The sequence below is a fragment of the Mustela nigripes genome, chromosome 4 (assembly GCF_022355385.1).
Source record: "Mustela nigripes isolate SB6536 chromosome 4, MUSNIG.SB6536, whole genome shotgun sequence".
NCBI classification, from domain to species: Eukaryota; Metazoa; Chordata; class Mammalia; order Carnivora; family Mustelidae; genus Mustela; species Mustela nigripes.
In genome coordinates this window covers 72,868,688-72,890,036 of record NC_081560.1, presented here as the reverse complement: position 1 = coordinate 72,890,036, position 21,349 = coordinate 72,868,688, and the positions used below count along the sequence as shown (strand labels likewise).

The 21,349-nt window shown below is 39.4% G+C and overlaps 1 protein-coding gene across 1 annotated transcript in view; it reads left to right on the top strand.

The window, feature by feature from the left end:
* The first annotated feature begins 7,976 nt into the window (after window positions 1-7,976).
* The window catches only part of PTTG1IP2 (PTTG1IP family member 2), a 78,931-nt gene continuing 65,558 nt past the window's right edge, over window positions 7,977-21,349 (top strand). The window contains exons 1-2 of the mRNA XM_059397557.1: window positions 7,977-8,124; window positions 13,532-13,578. Coding sequence (XP_059253540.1) covers window positions 7,977-8,124; window positions 13,532-13,578 — 195 coding nt within the window. The remainder of the gene's footprint in view (window positions 8,125-13,531; window positions 13,579-21,349) is intronic.

The following is a 21,349-nucleotide window of genomic DNA, read 5'->3' as shown; positions in this document are numbered from 1 at the left end:
CTTTGATTTCTTGGTTGACCCATTCGTTGTTTAGTAGCATGTTATTTAACCTCCATGTATTTTTGCTCTTTTCAGATTTTTCTTGTGGTTGATTTCTAGTTTCATAACTAGAAAACATACATGACATGACTTCGATCTTTTTTAATTTTTGAGATTTGTTTTATGGCCCGTTTATTGGGCTGTTAAAACCCCCTGATATTATATTACTATTGATTACTTCCTTTATAATTGTTATTAACTTGAGTATTTGGGTGCTCCCACTCTGGGTGCATAAATACTTAAAATTGAATCATTATATAAAAAAGTAATAATGTACTATATGTTGGCTAATTGAATTCTTAAAAAAAATTATAATTGTTATATCTTCTTGTTGGATTATCCCCTTAATGACTATATAGTATCCTTCTTTGTCTCTTGTTATAGTCTGTTTTAAAGTCTGTTTTGCCCTGTATAACTTTTGCTGCCCTGGGTTTCTTTTCATAGCCATTTGCATGATAAATGCTTTTCTATCCCTTTACTTTCAATCTACATGTGTCTTTAGGTCTGAAGGGAGTTTTTTATAGGCAGTTTATGGGTGGGTCTTGTTTGTTCTGTCAGCCTATATCCTATGATTGGAGTGCTTATTAGTCCACTTACTTTGAGTAATTATTGATAGGTAGGTATTTATTGCCATTTTGTTACTTGTTTTGTGGTAGTTTTGTAGTTTTTCTCTCTCCTTTCTTATCTTGCTCTTTTCTCTCATGATTAGTTAGCATTCTTTAGTGATATACTTGGATTCCTTTCTCTTTATTTTCTTTGCATATCTATTACTGGTTTTGTGATTACCATTTGGTTTGTATATAACATCTTCTGTATGTAACAGTCTATATTGGGTTGATGGTTGCTAAAGTTTGAACCTATTTTTTACTTCTCTCCTCCTCACGTTTTAGTTATATGATGTCATACTTTATATCCTTTTATTTTGTGAGTCCCATGACTAATTTTTATAGATACACTAATTTTTACTGCTTTGGGGTTTCCTACTTTTTTTACTCTTGGTTATGGTCTTTGCCTTCTACTCTAGGAATCATGTAAGGCTGGTTTAGTTGTCATGAATTCCTTTATTTTTTGTTTGTCTGGGAAACTCTTTATCTCCTCAATTCTGCATGAGAGACTTGCCAGATAGTTTTTTTAGCTGCAGATTTTTTTTTTCCTTTCAGCACTTTGAATATGTCATGCCACTCTCTTCTGGCCTGCAAAATTTCTACTGAAAAATTGGCAGATAGCCTTATGGAGTTTCCTTTGTATGTAACTGCTTTATTTTCTCTTGCTTCTTTTAAAATTCTTTTCTTTATCACTACTTTTTGTCACCTTAACTACCATGTGTCTTTTTTTATTTTTTAAGATTTTCTCCATTTGTTTGAGAGAGAGCAAGCTAGAGAGAGAGAAAGAATGAGAGAGAGAGCATAAAAAGTGGGAGGGGCATAAGGAGAAGTCGACTCCCTGCTGAGCAGGGAGCCTGATTTGGGCCCTGACCCCAGGACCCTGAGATCATCACTTGAGTTGAAGGCGGACACCAAACCAACTGAATTACCTAGGCACCTCTACTATGTGTCTTGATGTGGACCTCCTTGGGTTGATTTTGTTAGGAGAAAGATCATAAATTTTGAACATACAGAGATGAAATGTTTGTTTGCCATTGTTTGAAGATGTTGAGTAGGTATTTTGATATATTTGACTGGAGTTAAGGGAAAGGTCCAAGTTGGAGATATAAACTTAGGAGTCAGCAGCACACGGATGAAGAGGAGAAGAAGAGGTGAATTGTTGGAGCAGTGCTGCTGTAGTGATGTAGAAGGTGAGATCTAGTACCCTTGGGGCAGGTTTGGTTTTTGAATAGGAGCATGAATAATCCCTCTATAGCAACAGGCAGAAAAACAGAAAATAAGAGTGGAGGCACTGGGATAAATGTGGAGGTGGAGTCTAGATTTCCTCTTGACTGGTTCCATTTTGTGTGAAATAGTAATCAAAGTCATCAGCTAAGATCAGTTTGGGAGGGTGATGAATAAGGGACAACTGTTATGTCTGGAGTATGTGAGATTGCTGATTCCAAGTCAGCCAGAGTTGGGGCTACATCTCTGGGCAAATGGTACTCTCTGGGCAAGATGAAGCAATGAAACCTCATTCATAAAGCATGCAGATACTGAGGTCAGTACAAGGTTTTCAGGAATGATGGGTGGTAACATCAGTTTCTCAGCTCTCTTTCTGAGGTGGGATGTTGCAATAATCTGAACAGGTTCAGGAACTCAGAGCTGGTGAGGTGTACATTTGGGCAAGGGAAAGCTTATAGTTAGGGACAACAGAGTGAAGCTCTGAGGGAGGTAGCATCCTGATCCTTTCTGCTATTCTGCCCTGAAAATTACAGGTTTTCTGTAACAGACCAAAATCACAATCTTCTGTTCTTAATTTGGGACAATATCAAAAAAGGTTTCCCCTTATCTTTTATTTATTTGGAAAAACATAATTTTTGTTCATTTGGATAGAAAGATAATAAATGCATATCCATATGCATTTTGTGCATATGGATAGAAAGAGCAAGATAGCAAGCTTGATTTATGAACAAAAGAGCTTTATACATGGTATTTGTAGACTTACATATTTCCCTTTGCAGATATTCAGATCAATTCTAGGAAAGAGCACAGGGACATTGCTTAAGAATGATAGTCACATCTGTTATCATCATTTTTCCTTCCTCTGAGGGATCTTAATATGTTGCTTTCAAGGAAGGAATGCTCAAGAGGCATAAGAAAACATAAGTCAAACCGGCTTAAGCAAAAGGGGAATTTCTGACTCAGATAACAGAACAAATTGACTCCAGGGTCTGTCCGATCTAGTGTCCAAATGGATCAGCAGAATCCTGTTTCTTCTGAAATGACTCCATTCTCATGCTGGCCGTTCCCTTATGAAGTAGAGTCCTTTGAGAAGCAGATGCCAAGATGGAATTAGACACAGTGATAATTTGGGTCTTCATGAATCAATGTCAGCGCAGGCCCTGTGTATAAAAGTCCTCAAAATATGAGATATTCCTCTTTTTCCATGTTACAATCACTCTGATAAATAATTGCAGTGAATGGGGATGGACTGGGAGAATCATCATAGTATATTTTTGATGCAGTTGTTTGTGGAGTCCCTTCTAGAACCCAGACGCTTCTTCGGTCAATGAATTCTGGATTTGAAAATTGGCTCAAGTTTGGAAGCTGAGCAAAGGATTGAAACTTTTCACTGGAGCTATGCCCTCAGCTTCCTGTTCTTCCATTCCTACCTTTTTCTGACTGTGGATTAAGCAACACCCTTGCTTGATGGCCCTCTATTCTACCCCAAGGAATGCCATGTTCTTTTAACCATCTCCTATGATTCAAGCCCCCACTTGCTGACCCTCTGACTTTGGCTGTTGTTTTGATTATTGTGGCCTTCTGAATTTTTGTGTTTAAGAACCACCATTTGACCATTATTACTTTGGGAGCTCTATCATTCCCATTGGCTATAAGCAAGCCCAGTTCCCCTCTTCTACTGCTTTTACTATCAGTCTTGACCTGCATTGGAGAGCCATCACTAAACACTAGTGCCCTCTTAGCAGCATCTATCTATCTATCTTTTCTTTCTTTCTTTTTAAGATTTTATTTATTTATTTGACACAGAGAGAGAGAGATAGCAAGAGCAGGAACACAAGCAGGGGGAGTGGGAGAGAGAGAAGCAGGCTTTCTGCAGAGCAGGGAGCCTGATGCAGGGCTTGATCCCAGGACCCCAGGATCACAATCCAGGCTGAAGGCAGATACCTAATGACTGAGCCACCCAGGTGCCCCAGCAGCATGTTTCTGATGGTCTTGATATTTTCTCTGGACCCTCTTCTGGAACATAATCATCTGGTGGGTTTTCTAACCTCACATAATGCATCTGCTGGAGTAAGCCCAATTCTCTCAACCTTTCTATTCCTTCCTCTTCCTTCTATGTAGACAACTTACATGTTATGACTTTCCTCCAGGTTGGCTCTCACTTTCTTTAGGCTTCTAAAAGTCATCCAAGCAATGAATTTGCCCCATTCCTTGGGATCTTGCTAGGCTATTGAATCCCATGTCATATGAAAGTATCCACAAGTCAATGAAATCTTACTTATCCATTTTAACATTTCAGTGCCTTGATAAACATTTTCAAATTTCAGTATCAGTGGTACTCACTGACTCCTGCTGATATAAGCTAATGATACTATGAAATGTACTTTTTTTCCTCTCTTATCAGACACACTCTGTCTCATCTGGATTCTACTGAGTTTAACTCTAGCTATTGGCCTATTAGACAGGAGAAGGGGTAGTAGGGACTCCCAGCATATGGGGAGTCCACCTCCACAAGCTCTGACATTTCAGGGGGACCTGCAGAGTCAACATCACATCCTCAGGAGGATCCATCCATTTACCAAGGCCATCAGGAATATGGGGGTAAAAAGAGAACTGCATTATTAAGATGTTCAGTATGTCTGCTTCATAAATCAAAACTGGCAATAGAAATAGTCACAGAACCAGGCCCATTGATATCCATGGAATTAATGAGGTTCCCAAAGTAAAAGAAGCCAGATGGTGGTACTTAAACACAGAAGCCATGTTTCAGCCAAGCTTTCCCAGCCAGAATTCTGGCCTTCGCATAAGACCTGCCTGGCTCGACACATAAATATCTTTGGAACACTGTCAGTATCAGGCCGTCAGTCTGCTGCTTAGCTGTGTTCATTCCCACTACAGGGGATAAAGTCTACCAAAGAGATCCTCTGGCTTTCACACTTAGTCTTTTCCTGCTAGTCAGTAGCCTTTGGTTTCTCATTATCCCTTTGTACAGCGTCAATACAACTCTATAACCAACCCATTCTGCTGTCCTTGTAGGCACCCACTCCCCTATATCTTTCAAATGGCTGAATCATTATATCTGCCAGGACATTCCTCTCCATCAGATCATTTTCCTAGATGGAAAATATTTTACCACCAGTGATTTTTTAGCAATTCAGCCATCAGCCCTTTCCAGGGACTATTCATACTCCATATATTGCTCAAGATGGTATCATTTTTACCCATTGGGTAGTAACTGAATCAGTTTCAAAGCTTTACCTTACCATTTGCTTTCTCCAAACACTTCTAATAGTATTTGTGTTAATGTGTATCCTTCAAGGATCAGCTGCCAAGATGCGATTAGAAGTGCAAGAGGTTTATTGAGAACAGTTGGGGAAGATAACAGAAAGGGAGATAGTGAAGGTGAAGAGAACCTTCAAACAGTGATACAGGGATGACACCTGTAAAGACGAGGTGAAGGAATGAAAATTTGTTTGGAAGGATTTCAGAGTACAGCCTAGTTCTAAGAAAGTTTCAACCAGATGATGGGGAGTCCTCAAGTCAAAATCTTCTGTTAGAGGCATTCTGGACAAGTGCTCTTACCATGTTTAGTCTTGGCTGAGAGCAGCCTGTAGGAAACATGGACTTGGCATGAATATGATGGAACATCTGAGGGACAGCAGCTGAGGCCATCAGTCACTTACGCTCTTAACTGGTCATTTTCATAGCCCCACACTACATAGTTTCAAGATGGCTTTTTGCAGCTACAGGGCTCAAATCCTTTCAAGTTTGAATCTAGAGAAAGATAAATATCTTTGTCCTAACATTTCTAGCAAAAGCTCTGAGATTAACTTGGATTGGACCAGCATGGGTCATGTGCCCACCCATCTACCTCATGGTGGCCAGGGAAGTACCATGTTCTGATTTTTTCAGGTCTAATTTTCATGATCCACTTTCAGGATAGGTTTTGGGGTCCCATTCATACCATGAGAACTTCATACCTTCACTTGGTGAAGGGCAGATTCCCAACAAAAACACATACATAAAGAATATATATGTATTTTTACTTCTAATTGCTGTTGCCAGGTTGCTTTCCATAGGCATGATAACACTCCCTGTTCCACCAAAAAGTCAAAAATGGTACTCTTCTCCTTATCTTCACCAGAAATATGTATTAGCTTTGTTTTAATATTTTTGCCAACCTGATGGATACAAAGTGCTAGCTCATTGTTACTTCAGTTTACAATTTCCTAGTACTAGCATATTTTGAAATATTTTTTTCACACATTCATTGACTGCTTGGATTTGCCTTCCTATAATAGTGTCTTTATCTTTTGTCCATTTCCCCATTGTTTTTCTTCTTTTTTGTCCTTTTCTTGTCAGGTTATAAGAGCATTTTTCATATATAGCTAATAACCCACGGTCTGTCTGTCCTCTGCATTCTAGATAGGGAAGGAAAAAGCCTGAAACTCTGCTCACATGTTGCCCATCTCCATCTTTATAATCAGTACTAGCTCAGAGTCCTCAAGGTGCAGTTTAGATCAATATGCCAGGCCTTGGGACAACTCCATCATTCTTGTTTGAAAAACAGAGCAAGGTAGGACCCAGTGAAACACAAGTTTCCATGCCCCAAACTTTCCCTTCACAGGGATAATATTGCTCAAATTCCAGTCATTCTGGAACCACCTTAACAATTTTATCATATCCTTTAAATTTTGTACCATTGTTTATATTTCTGAAACTCAGCGTTTTAACATAGATTTATTTTTAAAATTTATGTTGCTGCCATTGTATCACTATACCCACTAGTTACAGTTTTACAGTACTCATTAAAAATAAATTCACAGGAGCACCTGAGTATAGCATTTGGTTAAGCTGCCCACTGTTGGTTTGGGCTCAGGTCTCTGCTCAAGTAGTGATCTCAAGGATGAGATGGAGACCCATGTCTTGCTCCACCATCAGCTCAGATTCTGCTTAAGTTTCTCTCTCCCTTCCCCTCTACCTCCTCCCCCTTTCACTTTCTCTAAAATAAATAAATCTTTTTTTTTTTTTTTTTTTAAGATTTTATTTATTTATTTGAGAGAGACACAGTGAGAGAGAACATGAGCGAGGAGAAGGTCAGAGAGAGAAGCAGACTCCCCTTGGAGCTGGGAGCTGGATGCGGGACTCGATCCCGGGACTCTGGGATCATGACCTGAGCCGAAGGCAGTTGTCCAACCAACTGAGCCACCCAGGCGTCCCAAAAAATAAATAAATCTTTTAATAAATAAATTAACAACTATGAAAGTAAAAGATATCCATCTGCATACCACTTAAAATGCACCATACTTTGGGAAACTACATCAAAGCCTGCCACAGGCCCATGAACCAGTTAAGGAAAAGATCAAGGATTTACAGAGCCATCAGTTTCACTGTCTATAGCACAGTAAACCCCCTGGGATGGGGTGGATGGTAATAGCTTCATTTATATCTGAGGAAAACAGCACAGAAAGGTACAATTGCTTTCCATACTATTGAACGGTGAACATTAGAATTCAGGCCTCGCTCCAAAAACAATTCTGTAGTGTGCACTACTTGGGAAAGCTGGAGGAAAATGATGTAGAGGAGGCTCAAGAATGATGTTGGACAGGGACACCTGGGTGGTTCAGTGGGTTAAGCCTCTGCCTTCAGGTCAGGTCATAATCTCCAGGCGCTGGGATCCAGCCCCACATCCGGGCTCTGCTCAGCAGGGAGCCCGCTTCCCTTCCTCTCTCTCTGCCTGCTTGTATATCTCTCTGTGTGTCAAATAAATAAATAAAATCTTAAAACAAAACGAAAAAACCACAGTTCTGTAGCAGGGATCTATCAAGCCCAGTGGGCGAACTTTACCTAGTGGTCAGGGCTCTAGGAAACCTGAGGGCGGGGCGGGCCGGGATTGCATTACCAACATTCCGTGTTCTGGCTGGAACACTATAAGTTCTAAGGTTCTGTGAATTATGCTAGAGTCCAGGGCTCAGAAGGGGCTGCCTCAGAAGGTGCTGTGATTTGGTCGGGTCATAGTCCCGTCGGGGTCTGCCTGTCCAACCTCGTACCTGCTGCCCACTGCCGTCCAACTGGCCTGGAACTGGCAGAACCCAGGCTGGAGGAACAATGTGCTGGCTGCGGGCATGGGGCCAAATATTCTTGCCAGTTTTCCTCTCCCTCTTTTTCATTCAACTGCTTATCAGCTTCTCTGAGGATCATTTTTCCCATGTCTCCAGACAGAGGGGAAAACAGAGATCAAAGTCTCTGGATGATGGTAAGTCATTCCAAGCCCAGAGGCTGATGCCCTATACACACCACTGCCACCATATTTCCTTTTGGTTGTGCCACTCTGGCGAGCTGAAATTTTCATCTCTAAAGTTGCTGTTTAGCATTAGTGGGAAGATATTTTTAAAGTCTCCTGATGTGTTTGGTGAAATCCAGTTTAATTGGACTTGAATTAATTTATCAGAAATGTGAAGAGTGAGTTAAAACGGTTTAAAAATTTGGAAAAGCATGTGCCTCTATCCCCCCTCACTTTTTGCATGACCTATATAGTGCATTTGTGCTTGGAATAAGCTGTAAATTAGCTAATTAGATTCTTCCCAATAATCATAGCTAGTCCTAGTGTTTTAAGGTTTTAATTAATAAATTGCTTGATTTGTATCTTAAGGAAAAATTGGTTTGATCTGGAGACTTCCCTTAGTTTTCCTCCCCAGCTGAAGAAATTTTGGAAAGTTAAAATTCATGCTGAGTTGAATTCTTGAACCTGGAAATAAGCTTTATAGTATCCTAGATTGAAATTGTATGGATAGAATTAGGACAGGATTTGAATTACTGGGAAAATGCCCTGTAAAGGCAAGATTGCAATTTGTATGAAGACTGTAAGAATTACTGCTCTCTGGTTTCTAGAGTCTGAAAAAATGTTAATATCTGTAAGGAAATTGGTCTTCCTTGCTAAAATCAAACCCAAAGGTTTCCACTTTGTCCTGAACTAAGATTCCCCTTTGAGAGGATGAGGAGTAGGGAGAGGCTGTATCAAAAGGCCTAGCTTGTTTCCTTTGGTTTCATCTTTCCCATAGATTACTCTCTTTTGACCCCTTGGTCATCCCCATACATACTCCAAGAGGAACAGTGTTCTAGTGCCATCTCCACCATGTTCTCCACACAAACAGTGCCTAAAACCATAGGCCAAGCATAGAAACAAATGCTTCCTTTTGTTCCTTAGCAAATTGGAGTCATACTGGGATTTTTCTAAAGACTTTATTAAAATGCTGATGAAGATCTAGAAAGGAGTTAACAAAGACAAAAACAAATCAAGAATTATAGGTAACATAATCTGGTCTCCAAAGACTGAAGGTTCTGATTATAGTTAGCTAAGTTCTAAGGCTGACCAACCCTGTTCAGTGTTTCTGTGGAAACAGTGTCCCTTTGTGAAGGAAAGCCTGGTTCAGCCAGTCCTGGACCCCCCCACCCTCCAATGTTTGCTTCCTAGCCGAGGCATTTGCACTTTGTGCTTGCATTCAACCTTCCCATCGAACAGGAACATGGTTTCTTAGACATCATTCCTTCAGCTCCAAATCTGAGAAAGTGATTCCAATCCCTACTATGATCCCCACCTCATCCTAGCACTCTGATTGATAGACCTTTGCCACAGGACTTTCTGAATGATCCCACAAGTGAGACCTACCACAAAGGGGGTTGCTTTGATCCCCAGAGCTTTTAACTTACATCTGAGAGCTCAGTAAGAAATTTTCTATGAAGTTACAGTTGCACTTGGAACTTTGGGTTAGGAATCTTCCCCCCAATATCTAATATATACATGCATATATATATATATTTTTTTCACATGTAGAGATGTTCTTTCACCAGGAGCAACCAAACAACAGAAGGAGGATAGTCAAAAAGCAAGTGACAGCCAAGGGAAAAAATAAAGGAAAGATTCTGCATCAGAAAAGAATACTCTAACATGACAATGCTCCAAATACCACCATTATCCTTTAGAAGTAACTAGTGAATAATTGAATTCCAAGAATTTTCATTAATTCTCCTGGAACTAGAGAGATGCACATTGAGTGGGTATCCTATTCTTTACCATTCTTTACCATCCTGAAGAATAACAGAGGAAATGGTTACATAGGAGAAATAAGAGAAAAAGAAAAACAGAACAATGGATCTGTCTCTGATGGAAAGGTCGGTTCCTGGGCTGCAAACTCCATTTAGGGGCAGATCTATAGTTCATTTTATGGACATGGGTAATGCCTCCAATTAGCTAGAATCCTGGAAGAGGAAAATGACAAAAATCTCAGAAGAGAGTATAGAACCCAGATATTCTAATCAAGTTTGTCATAGACTCACTTGAGTTCTTCCCAAGTTGTTCTTGCTGAGAACAACTGAATAAATAGAATATAAAATACCATAAAACTGTAGGTTCTCAGAAAAACATCTCAGGGATGGTTGTAAGGTGGTCAAGGTGTCACCTTCATCCTGTCAGCACCAGTACAAGTTCTGAACCCAGCAATCCAAACATGAGTAAGATGAAAATAGACAACAGAGCAACTATGCAAACACTGCATAGCTAACTAAATAATGAAATTAAGGAGTTTGATAGCATGCAGAAAAGAAATAATGTATCCTAGAATAAAACACAACTCAAGGAACAAATGCAAATTTCCCCAAAAGTGCTCTGAGCTAGAGAACCACCAAATAAGAAATAGATTCACTGAGGGGCACCTGTGTGGCTCAGTCAGTTAAGTATCTGCCTTCAGCTCAGGTCATGGTCCTAGCGTCCTAGGATGGAGCCCCCACATCTGGCTTCCCTGCTCAGTGGGAAGTCTGCTTCTCCCTGCTCTTACGCTCTTGCTCTTGTGCTCTTGTATTGTCTTTCTTACTCTCAAATAAATAAAATCTTTAAAAAAAAAATAGAATAAATGAAACTAGTCTCAAAGTAAAGATAACAGAATGAGATAAAAAGGCAGATTTCTCTAAGGAAATTCATTGAAGGCTAAATAATTTGAATAGGAGACAAGTCTTCCAGGTTTTCTCCTTATTTAAGTACCCATTTATTTCTGCTAATGTTGAACACACCAAGAAAATTTGTCAGGACTTAGTGAAAAGAAACAAAGCTGTGGACTTTATACTAACTCGAATGTTTTTAGATGCAGTGTGAGAAACCAAGATTTTATATATAAGAAAAACATAATTTGTCTCACTTAAGTGAAGCAGAAGAAATGCATGGGACCTCAGAAATGAGTGAATCACCATCATCTCTATATTTCTCCTTCATTTTCTCTCCTTTTCTCTGTGTATCAACTTCATTCACTCCTATTAAGCTTCCTCCTCAGGACTTCTTCTATAGTCATTGGCAGCTCCATCTTGTCAATTTTCCAAAGAGAAAGTGACTCCCTGCCACCTCTTAACCTGCACTTTTTAATCTGTAAATTGTCAGAGGAAGACTTTCATTTGCCTGCCTTGCTCATATTCCCCCTCCCTAGACCAGTGAGTGTGGTCTGGGATTAGCCCCATTTGGTTCAAGTGTGTATAGCGTAACATGCCTGCCTGGGACCAGGGAGTTTGTTGTAGAAGAAGGCAGTTACCAATTGTACCATGTGTCTAATGTTGGGGAAGGAGCATCCTGCCAAGGAAGGATGGGTTATATTTCCCAGGAGAAGGGAGAGGTGCTGGTGGTCAAAACAGATCAAATCCACACTCTTTTTACTAGCAAGTGAACTTCAGTGTGTTATTGACTTTTCTGGGGTCAGTTTCTTCATCAGTAAAGTGGGGATAATAATAACCACCTTTCAGGATTGTGAAGATTGGGTCTAATTGTTTTCAATAAACACGTGTTTAGAAATTGCTGAGTAAGGATTCCACATAATCTGAGAGTGAAGGCCGGTTTATATTTCCCATGAAGGTGGATTGGTTCCTGGCTGTTGCTGCTCAGAAAGGATTTGAACTTTTCTAGTTGGTTCTTTCAGAGATTCACCTTTTCTTGTTTACACAAAAATGTCCTATCTAGCAGCAGCCCTATGTCTTCAACTTTCTCTAATGTATATAATATAAAAAAGGTAAATGAAAACCATGTTGATACCATGTACTTGCTGGTATGATGTAGCAACTTCACCTCTGCAGTATTCTTCCCCCAAACTCACATCTTCAATCTAATCATGAGAGAAACAGACAAATCCAAATTGAAGGATATCCTACAAAATATTTGGCCAATACTCTTTAAAACCATCAAGGTCATGAAAAACAAGGAAAGACTGAGACGCTGTCACAGACTAAAGGAGACATGGTGACCAGATGCAATGTGGGATCCTGGATCTTGGAACAGAAAAAGTACATTAATATAAAAACCAATGAAATCCTAATAAAATCTGGAGTTTAGTTAAAAGCAGTTTATTGGTGGTGGTTCTTTAGTTTTGATAAATGTACCTTGACAATGTAAGACATTAGCCATGGGGAAAACAGGTGAGAGGTATGTAGGAACTTTCTGTATAAGCTATGAAATTTTTCTGTAAATCTAACATTATTCCAATGTAAAATTTTAGCAGTGCAAAAAAAGCTGTGGGAAACAAGTAGAATTTGGAGAATGGTGGCCAAGTCACGTGCCTTTTTTTCTTCTGCTCCTGCCTCCTGAAATAAGCCTAAAGCCACTGTCCCCAACATAGCTGAGCAGTAGCATCTTTCCCATTTACCTTGTGTTCTACTCAAATTCCCTTTGGAGGTTCCAAAATGATACTTTTGGGTAAGGAGAAGTAATATTCAATAGGGCTTAATTTGAAAAACTCCTCTAAGTCTCCTCTCAGCTAAATCAGATCTGTATCCAATCAAACAATTTGAAATTAAATAGAAAGGTCTGACTTTTCCCACACAGCTTATGAATTCTGGCCCCCAAAATAATAGAGTGTCTTTATTGGTATTGCATCACATGAAAGCTAGGGTATTAATTTCAGACCCTACTTACTTTACAGAGATGTTAGAGTAAGAAAAAGAGCCATCAAAATCCTTTTTTCCAGACTTAAAATTTTTATTCTAGAACTTTTGAATATTAATTATATTTTTTATTTTTTTATGAAATAGGAAGAATGAAAATCCTCACCTGGGAGAAGTTTTTAAAGCTTGTGGCACAACAAGATAGAGAATTATTTTTTTTTAATATTTAAAGGACTGGGGCACCTGGGTGGCTCAGTCTGTTAAGCATCTGCCTTTGGCTCAGGTGATCCCAGTGTCCCAGGATGTTAATGTTAATGTTTTTTGGAAGTTTTTGTTTTGTTTTGTTTTTTATTTGATGGAGAAGGAATATAAGCAGGGGGAGTGGAAGAGGGAGCAGGGAGCCCAATGGGCTCAATCCCAGGACCACGGGATCATGACCTAAGCAGAAGGCAGATGCTTAACAACTGAGCCACCCAGGCACCCCTGGAAGTTATTTTTCAGAACGTACTTGGCTAATCAAAGTTGGATAATGCCATTTTATATTTTTCCAAGCAATAGTAGAAAATAAGAGAGTTAGGATTTAAATAGTACCAAAGGGGAAAGTGTCTAGATATATAAAAATAATGCAATAAAACACTGGGGTATGGTTGTGTGTGCCATTAAACAGGAATGACTAAATGAAATGTACTTTTATATAAAATTAAGCAGTAAATGGTCTTTGCATTTACATTTTTGCACTTTTTTTATAGCATGTACTATAGAGAAAAATTGTCAATTATGCACAGAAGATAAGAAAGTAAGTTAACTTTTATATGAGAAAATTGTCTTGGGAATGATAAAGTCACATAATTCACATTTGTAAATGTACTTTTAGAAAATTATGCATCAAAAACAAAAACAAAAAATTTTGCTTAAAAAGAATTATACTTTGGGAAGAATTTTTTGTAAGTCAAGGAAAGTCAATCCCTTTGAGATGCAGTGAAAATTTCCTTACTACTTTATTACCCCAACACTAGAAAGGATGACACCTTGTTCCTTAACTACAATGTAGCTAGGTTCCCTTCTCTGATGATTAGGTAGCTGACAATATTGTTCACTTCAGATTTGGAAAGAGGCAGAAATGCCATAAGAAATGAGGGAAATGATGTTACAGAGAGCTTTGCAGCAACCCTTACAAAAAACCATTCAACTAGGGTGCCTGGGTGGGTCAGTGGGTTAAGCCTCTGCCTTCAGCTCAGGTCATGATCTCAGGGTCCTGGGATGAAGTCCCACATCAGTCTCTCAGCTCAGCAGAGAGCCTGCTTCTCTCTCTCTCTCTCTCTCTCTCTCTGCCTGCCTCTCTGCCTACTTGTGATCTCTCTCTCTGTCAAATAAATAAATAAAATATTATTTTAAAAAAACAAAACCATTCAACCATAACTGGTATTGGAGAGCCAAAAATTAACACCGAAGACAAGGTGACATGGAATCACAAATTAGAAAAGAGCATACTCTAGCAACTGGTATCTGTCATAGGGATGTGGACACACAATTCTGGGCACCTTCTTATCTTCATCAAGGCTACTCCTTCATGTGATGGGCACCTGGATTCCTGGCTCATGGACATCTCCACCCAATTCATGCTATTACCTACGGGCTTTTCAAACTCGGCGAAGGCCCGGACACACTTGGTCCCTCGGGGTCCTGACTTCCTCAGCTCCGCATTAAGAAGTCGCTTCTGTGACCACACCCTGAACCCTGCCTGCACAATTTACAGCGGCTCCTACATTCTCATTCCCCTTACACGTACTTTTTGACATCAGTAAGACTGCCCTCTAGTCCTTTAATCTCTCAGTTTTCCTTCAGCATATTGGCCCTCTCCAATGACTCCTTCAAGCATCCTTCCTATGAATTCTCATGGCTGTTCACTTGAATGAAATATTCTTCCACATTTCTTTGTGTGTTGCAATGGAAATTTTCAAACATGAAAGCAGAGAAAATGGTATAATAGAATTATATGCCTGCAAGATCCATCTTGGCCGATCTTATTTCATATATGCCCTCTGTCTGCCAAAATGGATTGTTTTGAAACAAATAAGGGTTTTGATACTGTATCATTTTACTTGTAAATATTTACCACTCTCTCCCTCTCTCAATCTCTCTCCTTCTCCTTCTCATTCCAGTTGTATATGTATATATATAATAGATACTCTGCTTTAAAATATTAGAAGCCCATCATTACACCTAAAAATTAACAACTTCTTAATATCATCAAGCATCCAGGAAATAATCCCATTTCTCTTGTTTCATAATGTTTTAAAGTTCATTTGAACGAAGTCCATACACTGCAATTGGCTAATATGCCCTTTAAATCTCTCTTTATCTGGGGTGCCTGGGTGGCTCAGTGGCTCAGTGGGTTAAGCCTCTGCCTTCAGCTCAGTTATGATCCTGGGGTCCTCCTCCTCTCTCTCTGCCTGCCTCTCTGCCTACTTGTGATCTCTCTTCGTCAAATAAATAAATCAAATCTTTTTTTAAAAATCTCTTTTTTTCTTTACTGTAACTTATTTGTTATAGAAACTGAACTATTTGTTCTATTGCTTTTCCCGCAGTCTGGATTTTGCTCTACCCCGTGCTCCATAATGTGCTCTGTCATGTTCCTCTTTCCCTTGTTTTTTGTTCTTGTAAACTGGTAATTAGATATGGAGGCTTGATCAACTTCAGTTTAATTTTTTGGCAGGAATATCTCATGCTGAGGACTTTCATTAGTAAGCAAATAAGTTTGTTGAACATTTTGTGTTGTCAGCAGCCCTTGGTGATCCTTGCCTATACACAGTTTTGTATTTCACTCGAGGTTGCAAAAATCACCACTACCTTAATGTCCTTGCCTTCTCATCTTTAGCTACGTTGGATCTACATTCCCTGGGCCTCATTGGTCCTCTGATCTGTCCTCTGATTTGCAACACGTTATTAGCCCGTTTTTTCTGGAGCATATTGGATCAAAATCTACTTTAGTGCAACTACAAATTCATAGTTTCTCTTCTCACCTAAGCCCCAAGACTACCCATTTCTTTCCTTTGGTTAGCAATATTCCGCCAAATTTCCCACAGCAGCAATTCCAGACTTTGTTGCCATCCTTAATGTCCCAATGTTATCTCACATTCACTCATTCTCAACTATGGGTTTTTGTCTAATTTTGTAGACATTTAGAGGCTCCCGGCGCAAACTTTACTCCCCATGCTGATAAAATTTCTGTCATTCTTCCTCATCGTTATGCATTCTTCCCTTCCTTTTAAACAAAGAAGAATACCGCCTTCAATGCCCCTCTATTTCTGTTTCAGATCTTGAACATGTACATTTTGGACTGTAACTCCTATCATACAGACTGTTTGCTTACTTACCTTCCTTCCATTTTCAGTTCCCAGAGGACAGAGTGTATGTTTTATTCATCTTTGCATCTCTAACAACCTCACACGTTTCCCAGCACATGACAGTTTTTGATAACTATTGATTTGAATTAACACCTGAGCCATTAGAAGGCATTAGAAGTCATTAAATTACACTTAATATACTCTCTAATATAAGAAATAGATAGTTTTATCTTAAAATTTTTACAGACATAGCCAAAATGACAATTCTGGGCTTATGACTATTTGAGTGCCATTTTTAATATATTCCCAGTACCTCATAGAAGAGAACTAAGGGATAATTCCACATGGTTAACACAGAATTAGGGTGTCATCTTTTGGAAAAAGATCCTCTCCCCTCCCAGACTTTCAGTTACAGTGTCTGCCACCTCCCAGAGGGAATGCCAGAATTTATAAGTGTCAATTCATGAAGCAACCAAGAACATTTGAGCTCTTCTTACACTATTAAGGACTGGAACAGATGGCCTGGTATGCCTAGGACTGTCCTATTTTATGGTGGTATTCACCACCATTGACTTGATGAGATTATTATACTGACTCCTTTTCATTCCCCAAATATTCCAGTTTGAATTATATAGTATATGCTTATTTTTCTTAACTATAAGGGAATCCTCAGATTCTATTGGGAACATTTCCTTGTGATTTAATAGTATATGACTCACCTTTTTAAGAGTTAAAAAAACATTCTTACCAAAAACAAGTCCATAAAAAGAAATCCATTACAGTACTACCACCCAACACACATAGCTCATAAACACGGCATAGGAAAAACATTATTTCTTTATTGCTATCTTCTCTTCATAAGAAATAAAATTTCAAAAACCATGCTAAGAAACAGTGCTAACTCTCATCTGGGCCTTCACTGCTGTTGAGAATCAATATGAATCACTGTTAACTCTTTGAAGTGATAGTTTTCAATCATGGTGTCACAATGCCAAAACATGTCATAAGTCTTTTTTTTTTTTTTTTTTTTTTTGCTAATGCTAATTAGAAGACCGAGTTTTGCAATTGAGTAGATTCTAGGTTTTCCCCATAATCACATCTTTCTCATTTATTGCATCTTAATGTGGATTATCGCCAGGAATAGAAAGGATCAAAGTAATGGCAAACCCAATGGGTTTTTTGGAATCTTCCACAGACTACCTTATTTACTACACAATTCATAAGAAATGATCATTACTTATATGCTTGTAATATGTACTTATAAATCCCATTCCTTACATCCTACAAAGATGCCCACCTTGATATTATTTTTTCTGAAAAATTGTGTGTGGTGCATGGTGTGTTTGTGTATGTATTAGGGCCTGGAGTAGGAGAGATAGATAGGGTCATGCATCCAAATCTGGATATGCCAATGAACACGTGGATATCACCTGTGAGTTCCTCAGCTGAAAAACAAAATATAGAGAACCGGTTTGATGGATTATTCTCCAACGCAACTATTTCTCTTACCTGGACTTAGCATGACCATCTATCTAGAGGTAGATGATTTTTTTTTTTTTCTTGAGAAGTTTAAGGCTCTCTGTCAGGCTTAAGTTCTCTCATTTTCTGAAGTAATTCAGTGTCTTTTCTGTTAAGCTGTTTTCCACCTTAAGAAGTCAGTTCTCGGGGCACCTCCGTGGCTCAGTGGGTTAAACCTCTGCCTTCGGCTCAGGTCATGATCTCAGGGTCCTGGGATTGAGCCCCACGTTGGACTCTCTCCTCAGCAGGGAGCTTGCTTCCCTTCCTCTCTCTCTGCCTGCCTCTCTGCCTACTTGTGATCTCTGTCTGTCAAATAAAGAAGTCAGTTCTCAGTTCCAAGGCTAACTTCTTGGTCTTTAAGTCCATTCATGCGTTAGGCTTGGAAACATGCACATTCACAAACTCAGAACCTTTCTCATTCCCGTGTTTCCTTTGTGACAAATTCCACCTATTACTTTGCATTGGTTTCTTTCTTTCTCAGTTCAGACAAAATGGATAAAGAAAAAGCAAACCTCTTGTTTCTTTCTCACCTCTCTATTTCTTTTACCAGCTCCTCTTTCTGGTCTGTCCTCATACCCCGATGCATTTTTAAATACCATATTTCTACCCTTGTGCTGTCTTATGGCCTCTGCTGGTAGCTGCATATAAATCCCAAATTCATATCCTTAGACCTAATGACTCCCTAGGCCTTGGGGTCACATTCGAAATTACTTGACTGACATTTTTTCCTGGAATTTTTCATCATCTCAAGTTCAAATTTCATATAACTAAATTTATCACTTACCTTCCCCAAAGAACTTTGTTTTATTTACTTCTTTCTTTATTACTGGTGAAATTCTCCCAGACCCATAATTTTAGAAGACTTTGGCAGCTTTCTCTGACTTTTTCCTCTGTCTACAGTTCATAAAGCCCTATCAGTCCTCATTCTTTGCTTTCCACTGGAACAATCCTAGATTTCCTACCCCACAGTCCCTCCTGAAACCTTAATCATGATTGTTGATTACTGTTTTCATCCTATCACCTTTTAGCTCAAAGTAATTCCACTGATGGGGCACCTGGGTGGCTCAGTGGGTTAAGCCTCTGCCTTCGGCCCAGATCATGATCTCAGGGTCCTGGGATCGAGCCCCGCATCTCCCCGCTTCTCCCTCTCTCTGCCTGCCTCTCTGCCTACTTGTGATCTCTCTCTGTCAAATAAATAAATAAAATCTTTTTTTAAAAATAAAAAGATAATAATTCTACCGAATCCCTGTTAGGATAAAGCACAAACTCCTTAGTCTGGCATTCAAATCCCATCACAATCTGAGATAAGTTTACTTTTTTGAGTAATTCCACAAACTTCCACCATGACAGATTGTTACTCCTGCCACCTGTTCATTCACCCTGTGATAGCTGCTGTGCCTAAGACTCTGTTCCTTCCTGTGCAGATTTTACCTTCTCCTTAAGGCTCAGACCAAGTTCTGCTTCCTCCCTGGAAGACACCTCATCTAGTCATTGAAACTACACATGAATACTTTCTCTTCTGAACTCCTATTACATTTTGTATCTATTCCATTCTTTTTGAAACTATAATATTCTTTCACTTAGAGATTTCGGGGGTTTTTTGTAAAGTGTACGTATTGCACCTGCTGATTAAATTGTCACTTTCTAAATTAGCACAGTGCTTTATATATCTGTGTAACCACTGCTTTGCTTGATATTTGCCCATAAATAATGAGTAAATGCTCTTTTGATCTCCCCAATGTCCATGACTTTAAAATCTCCCTTTGCACAATAATAGCTAATATTTTTGGTAAGTATAATATTGTTTGGTTTATAAATGTGAACAAACTGCTTAACATTATTATGTATCTTCCCCTTTCTGTGTTTGTTTTCATTTTAATGATACTTGCTTATAAAAATGTCAATTTTTATGTCCATATGTGCTTATTAGAACAGAGTTCTACCCTAACATGAATCCTCTAGGTTTCCCATGGGGGCAATATTAACCATCATTTTAAAGTCTCTTAGCTGACTTCTCGGTTGTCACTCTCTTGAGAGTCAGGTTGGCATAGCTTCATATTTATGTAGGTCATTTTCCTTAGCTACAAAGAAAAAAAAATCCATGTAATTTGTTTTAAATTGTGTGCTACCAATTTAAGGATTTGACTATATTTTGCAGTTCCTCTGGATAATGTGAAGTTCTGCTCTTTGAAGACTTCTTAGACTTAGTTAAGGTGTTCGTCAAATCCTTTTGCAGTACGTTATAGAAGTCCAACTCCAACTAATTTAATAAACAGAAATCCAACTCAAACTGATTTTTATTGACTCATAAAAGTAGGAAGTCCTTGGCATTATACACGGCTAAATCTCCAAGGATGTTTTTCCCATTTCCTCTCTTTTCATCTCTCAGCTCTGCCTGCCTCTGTTGTAGTGACCTCCTTTTCTTCTGTGGCAAATGTGGACATTTTCCATATAGCTCGAAAGAGCCTGGCTCCCCACAGGTATCTTCTAATGTGTATACAACTTCAAGAAAAATTCTAATTGGCTTTATTCAGGTCTTCTCTCCAGTCCAGCACTAGTTACTGGGGCAGAGGGATGGGGAACCCTGAGTACCACTGACTGGGTTGGATGATTCCAGTAAGAAAGAAGTGAAGGAGCAAAGCTCATTAACAGTGGCAGAACCACATAGAACTGAAGGACAAGAGCCACCAACAAGAGACGGTGCAAATACCAGAAGGAGAAGGCTGGTGATACAAGCTGAGCAAAAGAGGAAAAACAAAAAACAAAAAAAGGATAGTCTACTGTATTTCACCCTTTGACTTTTCAGGATGTGAAAGTCCTATTTTTCCCATCTCTACATTTAAAAAAATGCTCCAGGCAAATAATGCAAATAACTCTGAACTAAAATTGTCCTTACCCAAAGTCACTGTTAGGCATGGCCCTCCAGCTCCATCGGAATCTCAGAGTGGTGTGCATGATGTGTAGATGTTCTGTTGAATTTCCTTGGCCAAACAGTGAGTAATTGGTCACCCATCTGGCTGCCTTAGGCTCAACCTGTGAGGGAACTCCCAGTTCCATTGTCCTTAGCTACAAAGAAAAAAAAATCTATCAGAGAGAGGTACAGGGGAGAATCTCTCTTTTGGGGACTGCACTGCTTTAGGAGCTCAGCTGATGTGGACTTGGTTACTGGGGACTGGGGATCAGCTTAGCACTGAGTAACCACAAGGTCCTTTCCGACAGGTTCAGGTTTTTCTGGCAATTCATCTCCCATGAAAACCTGCTAGATAGCATGGACTTGATTCCTAGAAATTCTGAGAACTCTTAACCAAGGTTAGAAGCCTCTGGGCTATAATCTGAATCTAGGCTTTGGCTTTCCAGTTCTAGTTTTTTTTTTTTTTTTTTTTTAAGATTTTATTTATTTATTTGACAGAGAGAAATCACAAGTAGACGGAGAGGCAGGCAGAGAGAGAGAGAGAGGGAAGCAGGCTCCCTGCCAAGCAGAGAGCCCGATGCGGGACTTGATCCCAGGACCCTGAGATCATGACCTGAGCCGAAGGTAGCGGCCTAACCCACTGAGCCACCCAGGTGCCCCTCCAGTTCTAGTCTTTAAGCAACAGTCCAAGAGTATAGGACCTAAGTGACTCCATTTCAACCTAAGTGACTCCATTTGACTTCCGGTTTTGGTTAACATGAGAGAAAAGCTGGCTTTTGATATACCTCCTG